The sequence below is a fragment of the Hippocampus zosterae genome, chromosome 10 (genome assembly GCF_025434085.1).
Source record: "Hippocampus zosterae strain Florida chromosome 10, ASM2543408v3, whole genome shotgun sequence".
In the NCBI taxonomy this organism is placed as follows: Eukaryota; Metazoa; Chordata; class Actinopteri; order Syngnathiformes; family Syngnathidae; genus Hippocampus; species Hippocampus zosterae.
The window spans coordinates 18,287,596-18,308,613 of NC_067460.1; the positions used below are offsets into that span (position 1 = coordinate 18,287,596).

Sequence of the window (21,018 nt, forward strand, 5' to 3'; positions counted from 1 at the left end):
GTGTCACAATTATTAGCACCCCTGGTGTTAATATTTTGTACAACCCCCTTTTGCCAACAAAACAGCACCTAATCTTCTCCTATAATGTTTCACAAGATGGGAAAAGACAGAAAGAGGGATCTTCAGCCATTCCTCTTTGCAGAATCTCTCTAAATCATCCAGAGACCTGGGTCCTCTCCTCTGTACTCTCCTCTTCAGCTCACCCCACAGGTTCTCAATGGGGTTGAGGTCAGGGGACTGAGATGGCCATGGGAGGAGCTTGATTTTGTGTCTGGTGAACCATTTCTGTGTAGATTTGGCCATATGTTTAGGGTCATTGTCTTGCTGAAAGACCCAGTGACGACCCAGCTTCAGCTTTCGGGCAGAGGGCAACAGATTTTGATTTAAAATGTCCTGGTATTTCAAAGCATTCATGATGCCATGCACCCTAACAAGGTTCCCAGGGCCTTTGGAAGCGAAACAGCCCCACAGCATCACTGACCCACCCCCATACTTCACAGTGGGTATGAGGTGCTTTTCAGCATGCGCATCTTTCGTGGTACGCCAGACCCACTTAGAGTGTTTGTTGCCAAAAAGCTCAATCTTGGTCTCATCTGACCAAAGCACACGGTCCCAGTTGAAGCCCCAATACCGCTTGGCGAACTCCAGACGCTTGCGTTTATGATTGTGAGTGAGGAAAGGTTTTCTCCGTGCATGCCTCCCAAACAGCTTGTTGGCGTGTAGACAGCGCCTGATGGTTGATTTGGAGACTTTGTGACCCCAGGATGCTACCATTTGTTGTAATTCTGTAACAGTGAGCTTTGGAGATCTTTTGATTTCTCTTACCATCCTCCTCACTGTGCGTGGTGGCAAAATAAACTTGGCTCCTCGTCCAGGCTTGTTTACCACTGTTCCAGTTGTTTTGAACTTCTTAATTATTCCTCTCACAGTGGATATGGGCAGCTGCAGTTGAGTGGCAATCTTCTTGTAGCCTCTGCCTGACCTGTGAAGGTCGACGCACATCTGCCTCACTTGTATGCTGTGTTCCTTTGTCTTTCCCATGTTTAAGAGTGGATAAGAGAAATGGCCTCGGTGTCACGTCATATTTATACCCCAGGGAGACAGGAAGTGATGAATTACTAATTAAATGTTCCTACATACTCTGGTAAACTTTGTAAACTACTGTAGAAATGACAGAAATGCTTCAATTATATTTATTTCCTGGGAATTGTTAAGGGTGCCAATAATTGTGGAACAGGTGATTTGATGTCAAATAATTATTTCTTTATGTGGGATTTTTTCCCCACTGAATAAATGCACTTGTATTGAAGGTTGGATTTTTCTCTTTTTTTCCATTAAGGTCCCATATTATTTAGAAAAAAAATAAAATAATTGGAAGCTAAAAAACACATCTCAACCAGGGGTGCCAATAATTATGGAGGGCACTGTACATAGACAAACCATCCCCAGTGAGACTGCCCGTGTTTACATGGAACAAAGCAGAATTATTGTGCCTCAGGCAGGAAAGTGCGCATCGACCACAAGTAGAGCCGAGGCAACACTTGCAGTGATGTAGTATTCTCCAATGAGAATGAAAATTTCATCACAAAGGTTGGTTTAAATGTACAGTATTGTTTTAAAAACTTGCTGTACTAACCTAAGCATCCGGACAGATATGGAGTTAAATAAAATGTATAATGTTGAATGACATTGCGTCTGTATGTTGTCTACTACGACTCACCACTGCTGCCTCTCAGCCTTCTCTTGTTTCTTACTCTCGTGGACCACGGTCAGGCCCCAACTGCAATCAGGAAAAGACATTTTTATTCCCCCCCACATACAGTACAGCCATAGTTTAGTCATTTTTTGGATTAGCCTGCCCTCTGCAGGCCATTTGGCACACTGCTACCTCGGTCACAATGGCTGAATAAATCATCAAACATTATTTCATTGAATTCTGAGTTTAATTCAGGAGAGTCAAGAAAAAAAAGTAAAAAAAATATTTTGCATTCCGTTATGAACTGAATGTCATAATTTCAAAGTCAACTGAAATTCCTTACTGGTCAGTGGCATCACTGATATATTCCAGAGCTAAGTGTCCAGAATGTATTAGCATAATTTTGCTTAAAGCATACTGAATGCATTCTCAGGTTGGATGATCAATGCCACACAATTTTCCCCAAGAGTCCGATGCAGTGTGTTTACATAGTTTAGATTTGATGCCGACAACGTAAAGAATTAGCACAATTAATTTATTTTTTGTGGTTTGCGATGGTAAACTGACAGGCACTTCCCAACACCGTCCTCATTCAAATTCACATATTGATGACAAATCAGTAGATATTCAAAACTTGTGTTGAGGTCTCTTTTTTCATTAATTGTTGAGATTTGATTGTTAAATTGAATTAAGATTTCAGTTCAGTAGGAGTTAAGGCTACATTTACACCACATTCCCACTTCCCGGATTGTTTGCCGGCTTTGTTTGCCTGGAGCTGTCTGTTATCTGTAGGATTATAAATAATGATTTTTTTTTTTAAATGTTGCCTTCTTGCCACACCTTGAAAAATCCAGTAAACTGCAGAGTCTATACAGCAGGGTTGTATAATACGTCAACTGCGATCGACTTGTAGTCCGCAGACTGGTCCCAAGTCGATCGCGAGAGGTGGAGAGGGAAATGGGGTGGAGGAACCAATATCCTATCAGTTTCATTTTCACAAAAACAGTATTTAAAAAAATATAATAAAATGAAAAAGCAGGTCACCTTTAACCTATGGTGGTCCATGATTTGCATCACCGGAAGTGATGTCATGTCAGCAATTGCAGCTTGCGATTAGAGCTATTTGTGATATAGCTTTTTTTTTATTATTCTCCTCATTCAAAGTTTGTTCCATGTACAATTCACTGATTGCACACCAGTATTATGAAAATCCAATTGCATGCATGACTACACGTGTGACTACACTCTCACCATGTTGGAGGACGGAGTTTCTTCTTGATACCCAAATAGACCCTCAGGTTCCTGACTGGCCAATCACGTTCTGGACGGTTACTCTGGGAGACGAAGAAGAGGCGCGGCGGGTGTGAAGAAGGAGTGTGTGGGAGGTTGTGTTTGCATGTGCGCCTGTGCCAGACTCACTCTGACTTCTTTGTACATCCGCAGTGAACTGGAGTTGAGAATGAAATATCGGTCGTGGAAACTGCCCGAGGACAGCCCCAACCCAAGGATGCTCCTCTCTTCTCGGAATTTCATCATGCCATGTTTGGATGGGTCAACCTTACTGGCTAGAGGGCATAGTCAAGGGTTTATTCATTTTTTTTATTAAATTATTATATAAAATCATTCAAAGGGAAATTCAATTAACTTTCTGCTGTGCATATTTTGTGTTGCACTTCACACACATTGAGCCAAATCATGCACATTGCACGCATAGCAGAGATGGAAAAGCGCAAACAGTGCTCCACTTCTTGAGCTGTGGAGGGAGTGCTGCCTTGTTCAAGGGCACCTCCAAGTTAGCCAGGAAGCAGACACACATATCTCCAAGCCGCAATTTTTTACATTTTGTCCGCAGCCGGAATTAAACCGTGACACTCCTGTTCCAAAGCTCCACGACAGATGAACTGCTGCCAAAGGTGGGACTGTTCTAAAAAAAATGGTACTGTAATGAACTCGTTTACCCAAGTAGATGATCATTGCTTCCATAGCAATGTGCTTCTTGATGAGAAGATGGGAGTCGGTGCCAAAAGAGTGAAGGATGGGTAAGACTCTCTCCCGATAGTGCAGTGGGCGTTCTGCGAAAAGATCAGATAGACAGGGAATGCAATTGCACAGATGGCAACCGATCGCTTTCAAAACAATTTGTCTGCAATACTCCAAAGAATAAATCAATACAAATCTCAAAATATTTACTTTGCAGTGAGATTCCAATGATGCATATTGCACACTTACGCACGCAGACATTTTATAGCCTAGATAGAAGCATTTTCACGTGAAGACATGCTTGCAAGGATCGAAATAATAAATAGAGTTTTCCGGAACAAAATAGAGACAGAACAGTTGGCGGCTCTGCTATTGAAATGACGACAAATTGAAGTACCTGCGAGTGGAATTGGCCTAAATTGACCTGCAAGAGGCATGTTAATTGAAATTGATCATCTATAGCAGTTTCCCCACCTACATAACAACTGCAAAATAACTTTCTCAAATAAAGTTCTAGTGCCCAAGTGTAGAGTGTGGTAACAACTAAAATTAATTCTCCCGCTCACCACTAAGTCCCATTTTCCTTTCATGACACACGAGATAATTTAGCCAGTTATTTGTGTGTTACTGCAAAATCAACCAACAGGCTGTGGGGTGGGTCAACCAGATGGCCACCAGAGAGGCTCACAAACAAAACCGAAACACTGCTTCGCTGTGCTATCATTCTCACCCGTCTCTTCCTTGTCAATCACCTCCCAGCAGTTCCAGTACTCTTTGTCTTTCACGGAGATGTTGCGCCTGTCCAATATTTCACAGGTCAATTCTGCTGCTGTCATAGATGCAGGGATCTGTGGAAAGACAACCCACGTTTAAATTTCATCCGTGCCAACATCAATCCTCACTTCGCTGTCCTTTGGTCAAGGCTACCTTCACATGCTGCTCAGTAGTGTCCTTCTTTTCCTCTAAGTAAACTGTGCAGATGAAATGCCCACCGGGTTCAGTGCTCTGAGGGTTTCAGTAGAAATATCAGTAATTAAAAACAACAACAACAACAACAAAAAGAGCGCACTTGTGTAAAACTATTGTGCACCTGTTTGTGCCCTTAACTAAATGTACACAAAACGTCACATACGCAAGACACATGCGCACACATTGAGGTCCAGTGCAGCACAGACCACAAAAGACACACCACAAATTTGACATGTTTGCCACTCACAGGAAATTTGGTGTTCAATTTCTCGCGCACTTGTATGATAACCGTGATCTCTTCCAGTTGCTTTTTCAGCTGAAGCTCATCCACCTATAAAAAAAAAGGATATTGATTAGCACCACATGACTCCATCTTGTAATTGGCTCCAAGTGAACTCTGAGATCATTCATAAGCTTCAAAATTGCATTTGCTGCCAAAACATTTTCATAAACGTTCACATGAGCGGGAAAAGCTCGCGCCATCATCTTTAATTTTGCCTTTCAATATGTCTTAGGTATGCTAGCGCACATTTGCATGTGCTTAAATTAATGTATTTGCAAACAGTGCTGTGAAATAGTATTTGCACACTTCCTGATTTCACACATACTAAGGTTTCAGTTCATTAAACCAATTTTCACAGACTACCCAAGGAAATACAAAATGTAATTTCTAAATGCCAAATGAATTTAATCCCAAACCACATGTCCCTATGTGAAAAAGCAATCCCCCCTTGTGAAATCGCAATGTAACTGACGAATCAGAGTTTTGGGAAAGCGGAGTTAAATGTCACAGGCAAGCCCCGTAGACCACATTGAATCCAGAAATCACAAATTCTTCAGGTTTTGATTGGTTATATTGGTCATCTGGCAAGTGAAAGTTCATTGCTGTGTATGGAAATTTCGATGAAAAATAGCATGTCATTGTTGGGAAGAATTTTCCACATTTAAACCTTCAGCCAAACCAGGAATGTTTTTTTTTTAAATAAAAACATGATTTGTACTGCATTTTGACCTGACCGCCAAACATCATCAGTGCTTCATTTGATTGCAGCCGACCTTAAATATGAGCGTGTAGTACTGTATGAGGTCCTCGATGGCACGGCCTGCCGTATAGTCCTTTCCGTCCGTCTGGAACAATGTAGGGCCAAATACGATGGCCAGGTTGTGGAGATTCATTTGGTTCAGCTCAGAGAACCGCTGCACACTGAAAGACAAAAAGTAGGCAGAATGTGGGTGTGGCTGTGGGTGTGTTTTGGGCATTCACAATGTGTGTAAGTGTATCACTCACCAGTACAGGTGATTGATAAGTGCCCGTAGCGTTGCCCTGTTAACACGAGGAAGTTTGTTCAAAAGTATCTGATACTGGGGGATTTTCATACTTTCATCCTGAATGGCTGGATCAAAAGAAGCGAGAGTGAAGACAGAAATGGGATGAAGGTGATCGAACAAGACATACTTTCAAAATTTCCGGATGCAGCGCAAGTCCATGTGAACTTTACCAGCCGTAGTAAGCCAGGTTCCGCCATCTTCGGATGTGAAAAGCCCTTCTTCTAACTCCCTGAAGAAGCGTTTGAGGGTGTTTGAGACGTCGTCAACTTGGTGCTCTCCTTCCCTCAGGCGGAGGCTTCGAGCATCTTGACGAAACCTCTCGCACAGAGCGGCAACACGCGAGTTCACGCCACTCTTGCGATATATCCCCTCCGATGTTAAGCCTAAACAAATGCAGTCATGGCATGCAAACAAAATACAACGCATTACTCCAAGCAGTCAGTGGCCACTTTATTAGATACACCTGCTCAATGCGAGAAGAGGTGGACCTTTACAAACATAACATGCTCTTGTCTTGCAGTTCACGCTCTTGTTTGCACTTTTTCACACTTAGCTGCTCTCATGTCTTACAGCTCTCATGCAACCACTTAAGCTAACCAAAATACTGTATTCGAAACATCTTTCCAGATAATGAAGTACAGCTCCACACCATTACAAACGACAACAATATGACTCGGACAGTGTCGACGAAAATTGAGCATTATTAATGCTATCACGATTAACCATCAGGACTAAGACTTCAAAATTATGTGAATGAAGTTATGGAACCTGACGGGAAGATGTGAGGACTCACAAAAAAAAATATTGGAATACATTTCATATTACAGGATTAGAGGGAACTTAAATGTTTTTTTTGGGGGGTCCAAGGGGGAACATGGAGCAAATAACCATATTTAATGCAATTTATGCACGGCATATCCTTCAAACCCAAGCATACGGACCACTTGCCCTTATTAGGGAGACTATAGCTACAGCTGAGTTTGGGGAAAGCGCATGGTACACCCCTGGTTAATCATATCAATCAAAAGGATAAGTGTCGATGAAGGCGTGTCTGACGATCATTTCCTACTTACATGCATCTTTTGCTTTATGTTACCGCTCGTTTGTCTTTTTCCTTCAGTTCACTCACCGCATTGTGTGATGTAGTCAATGCAGCTGTGAACTACGACTGGTATGTCTGTGTCGGTCAGCTGCTGCTGACTCAGAGTGTCGCCTCCACTCCCTGCTGCAGACTGGATGGCAGCACACCAGCCAGCAAAATCCAACTTCCTCTCTCCTTCTATGTACAGCGTTCTTAGTAGGAAGAGACCAAACCAGAGTGAAGCCAAAAACAAGTTAAGAAGAGAATGAAAAGGAGGAGCAGAAATGCAAGGGGAACTACATCATAGTTCTACATAAGAAATATCTATGTAAAAACATTTGTCGTGAAGGATCTCACCTTCCTCTCTCCACCAAAACTAGTACTTCATTATCTTGTTGGATTGCTGCAAAAAAAAAAGTTCATGTCTTTCATTTCACAGGCACAAAAACTTTTATTTAATGCCGTGTACATAGTCAACAAGCAGATGGTTGGAAGCTTTTGGATGAACGCATTAAACTCACAGAGCTCATTAAGTTTGCGAAGGTGTATCTCTTCTTCCTGGCTGTCCTCCAGGTAAGCATGAAGAGTGGAGTCCACCAGGGCAAACCAGCCCACCTTGGACGTTTGCAGGTTCAGGCCATCCTTATATTTTAGTCGCCCCAGCCGCTCAAAACCTAACCTCAATAAAGGCTCTGCTTTGGCTGGGATAAAGCTCTACAAAAATCAGAGAATGTTAGTGTCACTTTGTGCCAAGATATACTGTATAATAACTCTTAAGATTTACTCAATAATCAAAACGAGTGATTCAGTAAAACTGAGAAACAAGCTATTGTGTTTTTTTTTTAATCATCTTTCGGTTTTAATGGTAGTAAGCAGCAGTGCACTCAACTTTTCATGATTCGAGATTAAGAATCAGGTATCAATGCACCAAATACTCCCATCAAGCAGCTTAAGTGCCGTATTAAAATGGCTTCAGTCCATTTTGTCATAGCTGGTGGGATGTTGTCTACATGCAGCAAAGGCGTCACACATTGCGTCTTGCAATATCAGAGCACTTCCTGAGCATATTCCAGGGTCAATAAAAATAAATAAAATGTTGACATTTTGTTGCTCACGAACAGCAACATGGACTTTGTACACATTTTTTGAGGGAATTCAAATTTCTCTCAGGAGAAATAAGTGCAGCAGCAGCATTTTCTTCCTTGACATGGCTCATTGGACACGACGGGTCAGTCAACTGGTTTACCTTGGCAATGGACTTCACCCATTCTTTGTGGCTGCTTGGGTCGTCGGTGCCAAACAGATAGAGACGATCCGATTCAGAGTAGAGCTCGAAGGTGTGCTCATACCTGCAAATTGAGACGGATGGAAAAGAAGACTGTTGAGGCGTTTGTGTCATTTCGTGCAATATCTCAACCAAATACATGCAAACAGCAGCACATGTGTGAGTGTGAGTTTGTATACCCGTGTTTCTCGGGTACATCCACAGCCAAGCAAACTATTTCGGATGCTCTCAGAGCTCCATTCGGATTAGAGTTCTTGTCACTCTCGTAGTAACTGAATGTACCGTCGTTGAGTGTACACCAGCGGCGACTGAACTCTGCACACAATAATAAAGATGTGTAAAGGCTCAAACTGCACATCCATATCACCAGACACTTCTATTTGGTAATCAAAATCATATCATGCACTCCACAATATTAAAGCATGGAGTCAAACAGTTACACCATTGCAAACTCCAAGTGCAGTGTAACGTCAAAGTCCATCTCTGACCATCTCACTTGAAACTCATCACTGCTATGTTTGCAAAGGAAAATATTTTTTTTCATCCGAGTGCTTCACGGTGTGTAAACAATACATGCAGAGATGACACGGCTCAATGCGTTATAACCATTGTGGGCGGAAATCTACACGGTTACCCATCGTGCTTGCATACCCTCTCTGGCCTTGCGTTCTGTGATAGCCCGAGCCATAGATCCTGTCTTGAAAAGGAAGCCATTGTGATAGACACAAGTTGGAGCTGAAAAGGGCACCTCTTCCATGCCACCGTCCACCTCTGACCGAGGAAGATCTGTAAAACAAAAATCAAAGCCATAAGGCAAAAAAAAAAAAAAAAAAAAAAAACGTCAGGTTATCTGCTTGGGTTTATCAAATGTAAATGTTCAAGATAAACTACACAGAAACAATCACATCGTCAAAGGTAGTGCAGTATAAATGGGTTTTCTATTCAGCGATCATCGGAGGAGTTGTAAGTGCACAGAATATCTAAGTTGTTTGATGTATTTTAAGCAGAGAATTGTGTTTTTGAATGTTGGCGGATGTGTTGCACTTTGTAAAACAATCCACAGTGAGAATATAAATATCCATCAGTCCATTGAAAATAAAGGCACTTCAGTGACATCACAAACATCATGCACTACCTGTGTTCAGATTGTGGCTCAGTAATACGGCTTGCAAAGGTTGAGAGTGTGTGTTGGCAAGGGAGAGAGGGGTGGGACACTCGGCCATGCCAGTTGAACAATTTACATCAGCACCGCAGAAAATCAGCCTTAATGTTTCCAGCACATCACTGCACTGCACATTTATGCACAACGCCTGTGGAAAAAGGACACGATGAGCAAGTATTAGAAACACACAATCACAACATTAAAAACAGAGACTTTTATTTCATATGTTTCTTTTTCAGTAAATGTGAACTGAAGAAGAACTTAGTGTACAAGACCTGACAAGAACCACATGAATGCAAGAAACTGTGCGGACATATGAGACCATTATAGTTGTAATCCAAACACCAATTTTTCATATATATCACAAACTATATGGCCAAAGTATTGTGCCATGTCAATACAATTTTGTGCGAATGGTTGGGCAAATCCCCGTTTTTTATTCAAGCATTCCTGTCCTCCAGGGCACAAAGCAAGGTCCAGAAATTTGTTTTTCTGAAGAGTTTGGTGAGACAAAACATTTTTTACTGGTACACCGAGTTCTGACCTCAATTACACCTCTAAAATAAAGATTGTGAGCTCCCAATTACTCCTACCATAATATGTATTATAGAATTTTACACTTGGTCAGCTCCCAATTTCTGTCTAGTTTTCAGCGGAACCGGCCCCCAAGGAGGTTCGATCAGTCCCACAGGATAATTTAAACGTGAAAAAATGCATTCAAGACACAGAATGAATATTTTTCATAAAATGCACTTCGTGGATATTCCACTAGGGGGCACACTGTTTCGATCAGAGTAGAAGACAACATTGTTTTGATCTGAGAAGAAAAGAGCCGTCTCAGTCTGTCACTGAGAAAGACCCAACACATCAGACACTATCAATGCGCCAATGCTTCTTTATACCAAAACAAAGGAAAGACATGATATTTTGGTAATTTATAGCAGAGTACAGTATAATGCCCACTTGACATCTACCGAGTCCGTATGCGGCCCACAATGTGAAATGAGTTTGACACCCCTGGTATAGATTGTAGCTGACTTCATTTCCATTCTTTGGAGATGCAAGCTGAAAATCAAGTGCACAAACTAAAACACAACCTTACAATGGTGACGGTGAAAAAGCTTTAAAAAAAAACACACAAAAAACACTATTACCCACTGCCTGAAAAACAGATTCACACCAACACAAAGCTTCACAGGAAATCCCAACGCTCCGAAACCAAACCATAACTGTAACCAGCAGTGTATCACTTTTACTGGACATCATTTGTCTTGTCGTGACGCGCGAGGGAGAGATATTCAACCTGACCCTGTGCCTTTAAGGGAAGGGACTTAGTTCAAAGTGATGATGGAATGGAAAAGGGATGATGGACTTGAACGACTTGTAGGAGAGGAGCTTGATGCTTGCTCTGCAAACAATCAGCTTTGTGTAAAGAGTAAGGGGCTGACCTACTGGAAAAACCATCGTACTCACATCTGGAATAGTATTAGTGGTAATTGTAAGAGTTATGGCAGCGTATAAAGTATGTATATAATGCATGTACTATTATATTAGAGGCCCGGTAGTCCAGTGGTTAGCACGTCGGCTTCACAGTGGAGAGGTGCCGGGTTCGATTCCAGCTCTGGCCTCCCTGTGTGGAGTTTGCATGTTCTCCCCGGGCCTGCGTGGGTTTTCTCCGGGTACTCCGGTTTCCTCCCACATTCCAAAAACATGCGTGGCAGGCTGATTGAACACTCTAAATTGTCCCTAGGTGTGAGTGTGAGCGTGGATGGTTGTTCGTCTTTGTGTGCCCTGCGATTGGCTGGCAACCGATTCAGGGTGTCCCCCGCCTACTGCGCGGAGACAGCTGGGATAGGCTCCAGCACCCCCCGCGACCCTAGTGAGGATCAAGCGGCTCGGAAGATGAATGAATGAATGTACCATTATATTAGAGATTTTTGCAGTTCCATATTAGAAAGTTGGTTACGCCCATGCTGATCACTGGATTGGTATAATTGCCCCGTGAAGCCATGTGCCTGAAAAACTTGAAAACGGAAGCAGCAAGATTATCGCGACACATATTTGGAGAAACAACTGAAAGACACATTTGGGCACGGCGATAACGGTTTTCTATTTTATACAAGTGACATCCGAAACACGCCTACAAGCGCAATACTCATTAGTTGCCAGACATTCAGCCGCACAACATAGATGGACATCCTCATCTAAACACACGCACACTACAGTACATTACCATACCAGCTGCTGACTGACGATAACCAAGCCTCATAATTCTCTGTTTATGTGACTCAGTTAAACCAACTCAATCAGTCCCTGGACATCATTGTGACTGCTTGCATGCTGAATGTAGGTTAGTGTCACATATCAATAGCTTGTGAGAGGAGGGATCCAATTAGAGGAAAGCACAACGAGGAAATGGATTGTTTGGCTGTGTAGATTCAGACGCCCTCTAAAAATGAATGGAAGAACACACACGCACAAGCAGGAAAGATGGGGCGGGAAGTCAAGATTCTTCGTCAACATCCCCAGGGAGGAGAGAATGAGAGGAACGCAGCGATTTTATCTGGGTGTGTCTACAATCGCACAGCTCCATCTGGCCGCTTGGAAAGGAGACGGGGAAAAGTCAGAGATGGGAGAACATGAGAAAAGAAAGAAAAATACAGTCAAAAGAAAATGAAAGCCGGAGATTTGCGCTCATTAATCATTAACTACTTGTTACTATGTGAACGTCATGCACACAGACCCGCAATGCGCACACCCACGCTTCTATATGCGTCCATAAATTAATTCCAGATGAGGAAAACTATTTTTTTCAACATACTTTTCTGCCATTACTTCACCTGGGATGGTTTTACACAGTGAGACAGAATGAGTAGAAGAGCTGACAGGCAAAAGGGGATGAACCTGAAAATTGAGGGGGGGGGACAAAATACCAAAGAAGAAGAAAAATACTAGGACAAGATTTTGATGGGATATGTGTGTTCAACTCCCATCCTGTAGGGGGCAATAATGCCCAGTGGAAATGTGTCACCAAATGTTAAATACATCAAGTTTCTCCATGCTGCAGACTCACTTGCATGGGAAAAGACTAATTGGTGTTTTCGGAGACGAATACTTGGTGCTCATTTCTTTTCTACATTAAAAATGGCAAACAATATAAACAACTATGAACGACCTTTTTCAGTATGATGGGATTTTACAACCACAGCAAAAGGCAACTGCAGTTTGAACACCTTGTTCTGCAATTTTACAAAATTCTTAAATTTGATCTCAAATTCACAATCACACATTGCGAATCTAAATGTTGAGCCATACAATCATAAATGTGGGCCGTCGTCTCAATTGGGAATATCAAACAGAAGAGACTTCAACAGTCTCATACAAAGTTTGAAACAAACGCAACAAAAGACGCACTGTAACATGAGAGGTGTCTCTCTCAGTTGAACTAGCTCAGTGCGCGAGCACACGCACACACACTCTCTCTCTTATGTTAGAACTTTACTTGTTAGATTGTGCCATTCTTTTCAAAAAAAATTATCACAGTGCACATTGAACCAATCATTTTGGACTGATGGACGCATGGTGACAGAAAGTTGACTAACTGGGGGAAGAGGACAGAAAGCTAAGGAAAGGGTTGGGAAGCAGGCTAAAAGTGAATGAAAGAGAGAGAGGCACAATCACCTCCATTGACAGCGGGGCCAATCATCCGCACAAGCGCACACACAAAATGAAAAATATGCCCGAGCACATTAGCATGCATGTTGACCAATCTCAGCCCACTCCAATAAGCAATGTCTGCACAAAGCCTGCAATGTGAAAGCACTTGAAATGATCCAAGTAGTCTCCAGTCAAACACAGCAAGATCAAATACTGCCAGAGATCCAAAGTCCATTGACACAGATTCCTGTGGCAAACCCCTGCTCGCACTCAATAAAACACGCAGTCAAGTCTTTAAAAGGCCTAACATAAACACGCAGTACTTCCCTGATTCGACACACATCAGTAATAAACATAATCTCACCTGTTGGCTTCCTCACAGTGCGTCCCAGTTTAAGATGCCACTTGACAAAGACCGCGATGCCAGAAAAAGGAGGCACAGTACTTTTCATCACTTAAGTTTGAGACTAACTTGAAGGAATAGTAGACATTTACAAGCAGTCAAATGAACCAGGAGGAAAGAGAAACTTTCGTTCGCAGTCGCAGCCCAGCAATGAAGAGCGCAGGAGGAGGAGGAGGAGAAGAGAGGGGGAGGCGGGGTTACAGCACATTCCAGCAAGAGCAGTGAGTGAGTAGTGATGTCACATTCGAGAAAAGGAGAAAAACAAGGAGAAAGGAAGAGGAGATGTGGGAGTAAAACGGCACAGCCAGATGAAATGGGTTGTGGGCTTTACTTTTAAGTTTTCTAAGGAGCTGCAGATGTTTTGCTTGACCCCTCACACACTGCCCTTCCTTAGAGCACCCAATGGTCACAGAGACTATCCCTCACAGAGAGGGCTCTGGATTCTATTAAACCCAGCATTGTAACAAAAACAGAATTCGAGCTCTCGAATGAAAGCGAGCAAGACAAACAGTGTGAAAGGAAAAAAAATCTGGAAAAAAGTGAGCATGATTAAGCAAGAGGACTAAAACAAACAACGAGGGGATAAAACGTTTCTGAAAATGACTATTTTGTGGCACTTTTAATCTTTTGGATATCGCAAACATGTGACACATGCACATGCATGCACACACACATTTATACTAGGGGAAAAAAGGACGCAGAGTCAGGTGGTGGATGTGAGTCACTCACAAACTCAATAAGGGCAATCGACATTGCTTGCGGTTAAGTGGGTTAAGCCAATAAATGACCCAGCTGTGTCGCAAATACTGACGCATTTGTCACACTAATGGAAGCACAACAATAACAAAAATCCTTGCAAAACCTTCAAGGGCTTTTTATTTTTTTTATGTGGCCAAAATTCACCGGTCTGATGACAAGAATGTGTGCTTGTGTCCATACAACCAATTACCACTTTATGTCACCTCAAAAGCAAAAAAAATGTTGAGTTTGACTTTGAGCCTAAATACATAGACCTTATTAAAAGTTTTGCAATTGACAAGTTTTGTCTATATTTTGGAGTTAATATCATTGCTTTTTTTCTTTTTTTTTTAATCAAGTCAACTGTATTTCCGTCCTGCAGGGAATTTAACAGAGGCCACTTCAAAGGAGTTTTGAAGAATTGTCAAAAAAGATCTTTTCCACTTCTTGGATGGAAGAAATAATGTGACTGTAAGACAAATGATGAGTGTTTTTAAAATTTGACTTTAGAAAAAGAAAAAAAAATGTTCTGGTTAAAACTGTCAGCGTATCGGTGCATTGAAAAGAGCAAAATCTATCTTGTGTGTACAGTATTCTTGGAAGGTTCAGCCGTAATCTGTCACTGTAGTGTACATTGGCACATTGGAACAATTCAGTCACAATCATCAGCCATTAGGACAAACATGGTACAGTAATATTGCGTCACGATGTTCGGTGCAAATATGCTCAAACAATGCACGGGTTCATCTTTAAAAAAACTAAAGTTAATGAGTTAAAGAGAAAAGTGGAACTTACGTTATTCAGCTCTTTCTGGTTTCCGTATAAAGGGTGGTACTTCCTATATTTGCCACGGCGGTACTTGTTAGTAATGAAACGCCGCCGGTCATCACTGCAGCTCGAGGGCGACAGAGCCTCGCTGGGTGGGACGTTTGCTGCCCAGAAACTGTTCACGCGGTTGTTGCCAAGCAAGAGGAACACCTGCACAGTTACAGAGAGATACAATACTTTGGAATTGTGGGAATCACCAGTGGTTAAGATGATGCATGGTCCGATCCGATCCACTGGATTGATATACCGTAGTTTTGTTACAGCTGCTGCTGTTGTGAAAGCGCTATATAAATCAGCATGTATTGTATTGTATTGTATTGTTTTTAGTTGAAAGAGCCTGTTTGTCTCACAACCTCGGAGTGCATGCCAAAGATGCTTTGTGTAGTTACGGTCTTCATCCAAGCATACCTTTATGGACCTTCCTTTGGGTACTGAGGTACAGTCATGACTTTCCTAACAGGTCTTGCTAAGATGAATAAGTAGCGAAGCCTCACACATGGAACAATAGTATGGTTTTAGCCTTTGGTCATACCTCAACGAATGTATGATCAACTGCGATTCACTGATTTGATCAACCACATATCCACAGCAAATTCACACACTGAAATAAAAGGACTAAAATTCACATCAACTGAAACTGCCTCCGATGATGTGGGTGTCTACCTGAATAAGATCCTCGGTCCAAACCTTCCTGTCCATTTTCAGACTCCGGACCTTTGAGATGTTAGGGCCCAGTCCTCTGTGTTCTCCTGAAACACATGTGCACATCAAACACACGCGTACCGACTTTGAAGCAACCCCACATGTGCTTTGTAACAGACTGGTATGAAATACTACGGTTGGCTACAACTTTTAGATCAAGAGGAAAGTGTTTTTTTTTTTTCAAACTTGCTCACATGTGTCTTGTGTTTTCTTTTCACATCAAAAAGCCATACATTCCTGGCATAGTGTAAACACATTTGCAATCATACTCAAACCATCTGTTTCCCAAACTTCTCTGTAATACCATAAAGATGTTCTTCTCCAATCACAAACCTGCACATCGCTTACAGATCACAACGCACAAGTTGATGGCCGCCCATTCCGGCTTAGGAGCGCTGCAATCGGCACAGGAACTGTTGCATGGCTCCGCCCATATTTGCTCAGCAACCTCGCTATTGGACAAGGCCTCACCTATGGCATCCCTCATTGCATCCACCCAATGATCTCTCAATTGCTCTGACTCGGCTATGAAACTGCGGACAGAGATAAACAAACTTTGAAGCGTTACTGCGGCCATTACAGCATCAAGAGGCAACTATCACGCAATATGACTAAAGAAAGCAAGTGTAGCCTTTGCTATGTGAATCCGCTCTCATCCTCCCAGAATTGACTCTCATTCCGTTTGTCTCGCTTAATATATTTGAGTTGAAACTGCGATCTAAATACACTTCCAGACAGACACAAATAGAATCGGAACTTCCTTCTTTTCAGTGCAGCACTGATGTTTTTTCTCGGTGCTTAAAATACATACATAGGCACAAATGACTCCAATAAATGAACAATCGCAAGTCTGAACATTTTCTGTTGGGATATTATTATCAAACGTCAACACAACACCTCTTTGAGGGACCGTGTTTTGGACAAACTATCATCAAACTGAAATGTTTAAATCTTTGATTTAAGATTCAACAGCCAACCAAAAATATACTCTGCATATGAGCAGACACAGTTTCCATATCCTGTCAAGCCGAGTCTTTGCACAGCAGGCAGCGAAGCGTAAGCTTGAAGATGTCACACCCACACGAACACACACACACAGGATCTCCTCCCTCACAAATAATCCACACAAACGGCTCGTTGAAGGAACATAGTGTGAATTCTCATGACCTAATCCTTGCACGAACAAATGTGATCAACTACATCCAAAATAATCCACTAGATAAGACTCAATCAAAGTACAAACACAAGTCGAGTATGAACAGATGTTGAGTGCATTTACAGTACCTGAAAATGCGGTAAGGGGTAGTGAGATCAAAACTGCGGCGATCTGTGACTTTAACATTTCCTACATTCATCTCGATTGATGTGATGCCGACTCCAATACGGTAGTCCTAGAAGAGAGAAGAAATGCTGGTAGTTGCAAATCAATTATCAGTATTAAGGCACTTTTTAAAACATACGTGCATACTATTTGCATTTGAAAAAGAATGCAGTTAAGGTTCACGAAGTATTTTATATGTTAAAACAGCTAATTATTTGACCAACCCTCCCTAATAAAAAGAAGATCACAAACACGCACCTCCATATTTTTATAGAGAAAGACCTTATCTGAAGCCACAGCTGTATAAAGTTTGGAGCGTAGACCTTTGAGCTCCAAATAGCCTTTAACCTCTGACGTCAAAGGCGAGCCAGGGTTCAATGTACTACGTCGGTGGCGCCCCCTTGTGCAGTCCTGCAGCAGAGTCACCCATTCATTTCTCTCAACTGGTTGCACAAGCAGTGGGGGGGGGGGGGGGGGGCAAAGGCATGCAGACAAACACTTAAGTTATAATGGATCATGCACTATTTTGCAAAATCACACCGATCAATAACCAGACTAACCGTCACTTTCAGCCTTGAAGATAAAAGTGCGATTGTGTGTGATGACCTCAAACTTCAGCTCTCCCACACTTGTCACATTCGTTATCGATGCGGTCGAGATGATTCCCTTTGAGTACACTTGCTAGAACAGATATCAGCCACAACAACTTAACTAAGCCGAAACATCTCAAAACAAGCAGAATGAAGATATGATGGAGAAACCGCTTGTTTGCACCGTTACCTTGTCGTTGTCAAAATATCGCAGGAAGTCAACATCCAGCTTTACCCATCGCCTCTGATAATAAAGGGCCCTGTGGCGTGCACACAGACACAAACACTGAGAGTGGAGTCATGTGATAACACAAAAAAAGAAGGGGCATATACACTATGTGGAGAAAATATTAAAGACACGTCACACGTTCTGTCATTGGGGAATCTGAATCACCTCCAAGACATTTTGGATAATTCTAGGCTCCAATTAAGGTCTGTAAAATAATGACTGGCTGAGGGGTGCGAAAGTATTTGAGGGTTCTGACTTCCACCCTATCGATCACTTTTGAACTACAACAGAGATGGTCTTCTCTCAGGTTCATGTTGAGTGACCTCTGACCTCTTCGAGATAATGAAGAAAAGTGCTCAACGATTTTCGGAAACGACTGAATTGCGATTTTGCTGACAGATATTGCGATTTTGATTGAATTGACAATTTTCTTCAAATCAAGCGTCGGTGCAATATTCACTATGTACATTTGAAACACGACTGAAAATTACACAATATCATCAAAAGCTTAAAAGCTTTTACTTTTATAGTTTGCAGCCATCGTGAGGCTGCGTGAGGGAGGCCGTCATTGTTCAATTAGTAAGGCCTCCTCTCTCTGCCATCATGCAAATATAAATTTGCAATAATGTGTCACAGTGTACGTACTAATCATATTCATACATTTACATTTTTAATAATGTTTTAAGCGTAAGATTAGATGTGAAATAAATTTTTTCTTAATTTCATCAGACTTCTAATGGACACTGAGGGGTTAGCGACATGGCATGAAATTAGTGCGAAAATCATAAACGATGATGTTGAATGAGTTATTTAAATGTAAAAGGTAATTATTTCCTGTTTAAAAGCGTCAGAAAGTATCACACAGTATTTATTTGCGAGATCGAGATTTCAATCCCAAAACGGTGAATCGGTCGGAGCTAAAGGAAACAGTAGAAAATGTAGAAAAAGGGCACTTGTACAATCTCCAGGTGCAGAACCATCTAATAAGAAAGCAATCACGGTCAAGTGTACATGTTTTATGACTCAACGACAATTCGAGGTTGTACTTGTTCCCATATCCAAAGTGGCTCAATCATTTTATCAGAATGTGAATCCTGCAGTTGTATGTGTCGTACGTACCCCTGAGGTGGATTCTTGTCAAGCCAGCCCATCTTGATGACAGCAGAGAGCTGGGAGTTGTCTTCTTTAGGTGCCGACGCCAGTCTGCCAGTGTTCGGCAGAAAGATGCTGCCTTGCAGGCTGCCGAGGCCTCGTTCTTCCCAAACACTAGGACTACGGGGATGATCAAAAGTGAGCACCCACAACGCAACACAACCGTAACCGAAACAAGAATGGCAGCTAAACATGGTTATCTTGTTGGCTGCAGAACAGTTACTACCCGGTACGGGTTTTTCCGGTCTGCTTGTGCCAGAAATTACAGCTAACATTACATTGACAGTAATCGAATTCCCTTCCATTTCACTCACTGTACACACACTTGTAGACAAACACAAGAACAAAAACATACACAGCACAAACAGTTAAGCAAGTAAGTCAGGTGAAGGAATGCTATCGCATTCCTAAAAATGCAACCTCACAGACGGGACCGGGAGGTATTCATTACTGACATGAGTCTTTTCAAGTGCGTGTTTGCGACAAACAGGTCAAGTGTATGTTTTTTGTTATGCGTCGGACTTACTCGTCATCCTCTAATAGCTCGTCATCACTGCACAAAGAACTGTACCGCCCCTTTGCTTTCAGAGGGACTTGCAGAGACATTTCCTAAAAGACAAGACTGTTGTCATTCATAAATTCATAAATTGCTGCAATTACTACAAAGACTTGAAACCTTCGTACCCTGTCTAAAAGGTTCACTGGATGAACACTGGCATAACACGTGTCCGTTTCTTCATAGTCATCTGAATGTGTATCTGGTGGACAGAATGCTGAAACAAGTCGGACAATTGATGTGAAACGCCAAAAATGCATACAAAAAACACATTTGGTGAAAATGAGATGGATTTTACATGAAACCAAATTTCAGAGTCATAAAATCTGTGATTGGAAATAAAGATGAATTACACTGGGGTCATTGCAGCAGCGGTTGCTAGCATTCTTTCTCAAAACAGATTGTTGTTAAAAATTCATGCATCCAGTTCAGAAATGTTCATAGCAGTCTACTAACTTGTCTGCGGAGGAAGCTGGGGGACTATTTCTGCAGGCAGGGCTACTTGAGAGGCAGGTTGGCTTGACTGTTGTATGACTTCTTGAGTTTGAGAAGTCATGATGCGAGGCAGAACATTCGGGGTTTGGTCTTGAAGGTGCTCATCGGTCTTGTTAGGAGGAGGGCTGGGGGATAAAGGAGTAAAGGAGCGGTCAACACAGGTTTGCGGAGCAGATGAGTCGTCCAGGGTCACGGTGTCAGGAGGCTGAGTGAAAATGCCCCACAGACGGCTGAGTCGATACATCCTCTTTTGGAAAGAATCCTTTTAACAAAATGCTCCCTCTCCGCTCATTCCATTCGAGGAAAAATAATGATTGGGTTTTTGTTTACAGGCAGTACAAAAACAAAAGTCTTCTAGGGGAATGGTAACTTCGAGACAGACAGATTTCTTCCACAGTTCTGATAGCTGCTCTCGAGTTCGCCATGGTTGAAAAAAAAAATTTAGAGAGCCCCTCAACAACTCGTCTCTTCGCTCTTCCCATCCGTCACATTTTCTCTCGCTCCCTCACATTTTGCAACAAGTCTAAACCTGCGTCCTTGCATAAGATGCTATGCAAAAACAACATACCATGGAATCCAACGCACTTCAAATCATACAAATGTGCTGTATGATTTGTTTGACAAGAGTGTTACTCATCCCGATGGGAGAAATTTCTCCCATTTCAAGATATGAGGCTAGATAATACATTCGGGTGTTGTTTCAGGCTTCCCTCTTGTGGTTCATGTCTGAAATTGACATCCAAATACCCAAATCAAGTATCAGTCAATGGAAAGCAACGCAAATAACCCCAGAAGCACCATGGATTGAGCAAGCACAGTTTTAAGTTTTTATTGATTTAATCACT

General features: G+C 42.1%; 1 protein-coding gene across 5 annotated transcripts in view; it reads right to left on the reverse strand.

Moving 5' to 3' along the window:
* Nucleotides 1–21,018, reverse strand: part of LOC127608822 (arf-GAP with Rho-GAP domain, ANK repeat and PH domain-containing protein 1-like) — a 42,254-nt gene that overhangs the window by 12,496 nt on the left and 8,740 nt on the right. For 4 of the 5 annotated variants that reach the window (XM_052078231.1, XM_052078228.1, XM_052078229.1 and 1 more), the window contains 28 exons: nt 20,135–20,298; nt 19,807–19,895; nt 19,649–19,731; nt 19,090–19,242; nt 17,932–18,001; nt 17,712–17,832; nt 17,410–17,594; nt 17,115–17,221; nt 16,164–16,363; nt 15,792–15,877; nt 15,096–15,278; nt 9,476–9,650; nt 8,992–9,126; nt 8,520–8,655; nt 8,302–8,404; nt 7,577–7,769; nt 7,413–7,458; nt 7,104–7,267; nt 6,145–6,357; nt 5,934–6,039; nt 5,702–5,849; nt 4,893–4,976; nt 4,604–4,681; nt 4,407–4,524; nt 3,655–3,768; nt 3,116–3,261; nt 2,948–3,030; nt 1,721–1,780 (listed from right to left, as the gene is read on the reverse strand). In XM_052078231.1, the coding sequence (XP_051934191.1) occupies nt 1,721–1,780; nt 2,948–3,030; nt 3,116–3,261; nt 3,655–3,768; nt 4,407–4,524; nt 4,604–4,681; nt 4,893–4,976; nt 5,702–5,849; nt 5,934–6,039; nt 6,145–6,357; nt 7,104–7,267; nt 7,413–7,458; nt 7,577–7,769; nt 8,302–8,404; nt 8,520–8,655; nt 8,992–9,126; nt 9,476–9,650; nt 15,096–15,278; nt 15,792–15,877; nt 16,164–16,363; nt 17,115–17,221; nt 17,410–17,594; nt 17,712–17,832; nt 17,932–18,001; nt 19,090–19,242; nt 19,649–19,731; nt 19,807–19,895; nt 20,135–20,298 (3,543 nt within the window). The remainder of the gene's footprint in view (nt 1–1,720; nt 1,781–2,947; nt 3,031–3,115; nt 3,262–3,654; nt 3,769–4,406; nt 4,525–4,603; nt 4,682–4,892; nt 4,977–5,701; nt 5,850–5,933; nt 6,040–6,144; nt 6,358–7,103; nt 7,268–7,412; nt 7,459–7,576; nt 7,770–8,301; nt 8,405–8,519; nt 8,656–8,991; nt 9,127–9,475; nt 9,651–15,095; nt 15,279–15,791; nt 15,878–16,163; nt 16,364–17,114; nt 17,222–17,409; nt 17,595–17,711; nt 17,833–17,931; nt 18,002–19,089; nt 19,243–19,648; nt 19,732–19,806; nt 19,896–20,134; nt 20,299–21,018) is intronic. The other variant, XM_052078230.1, reaches the window with a different exon arrangement.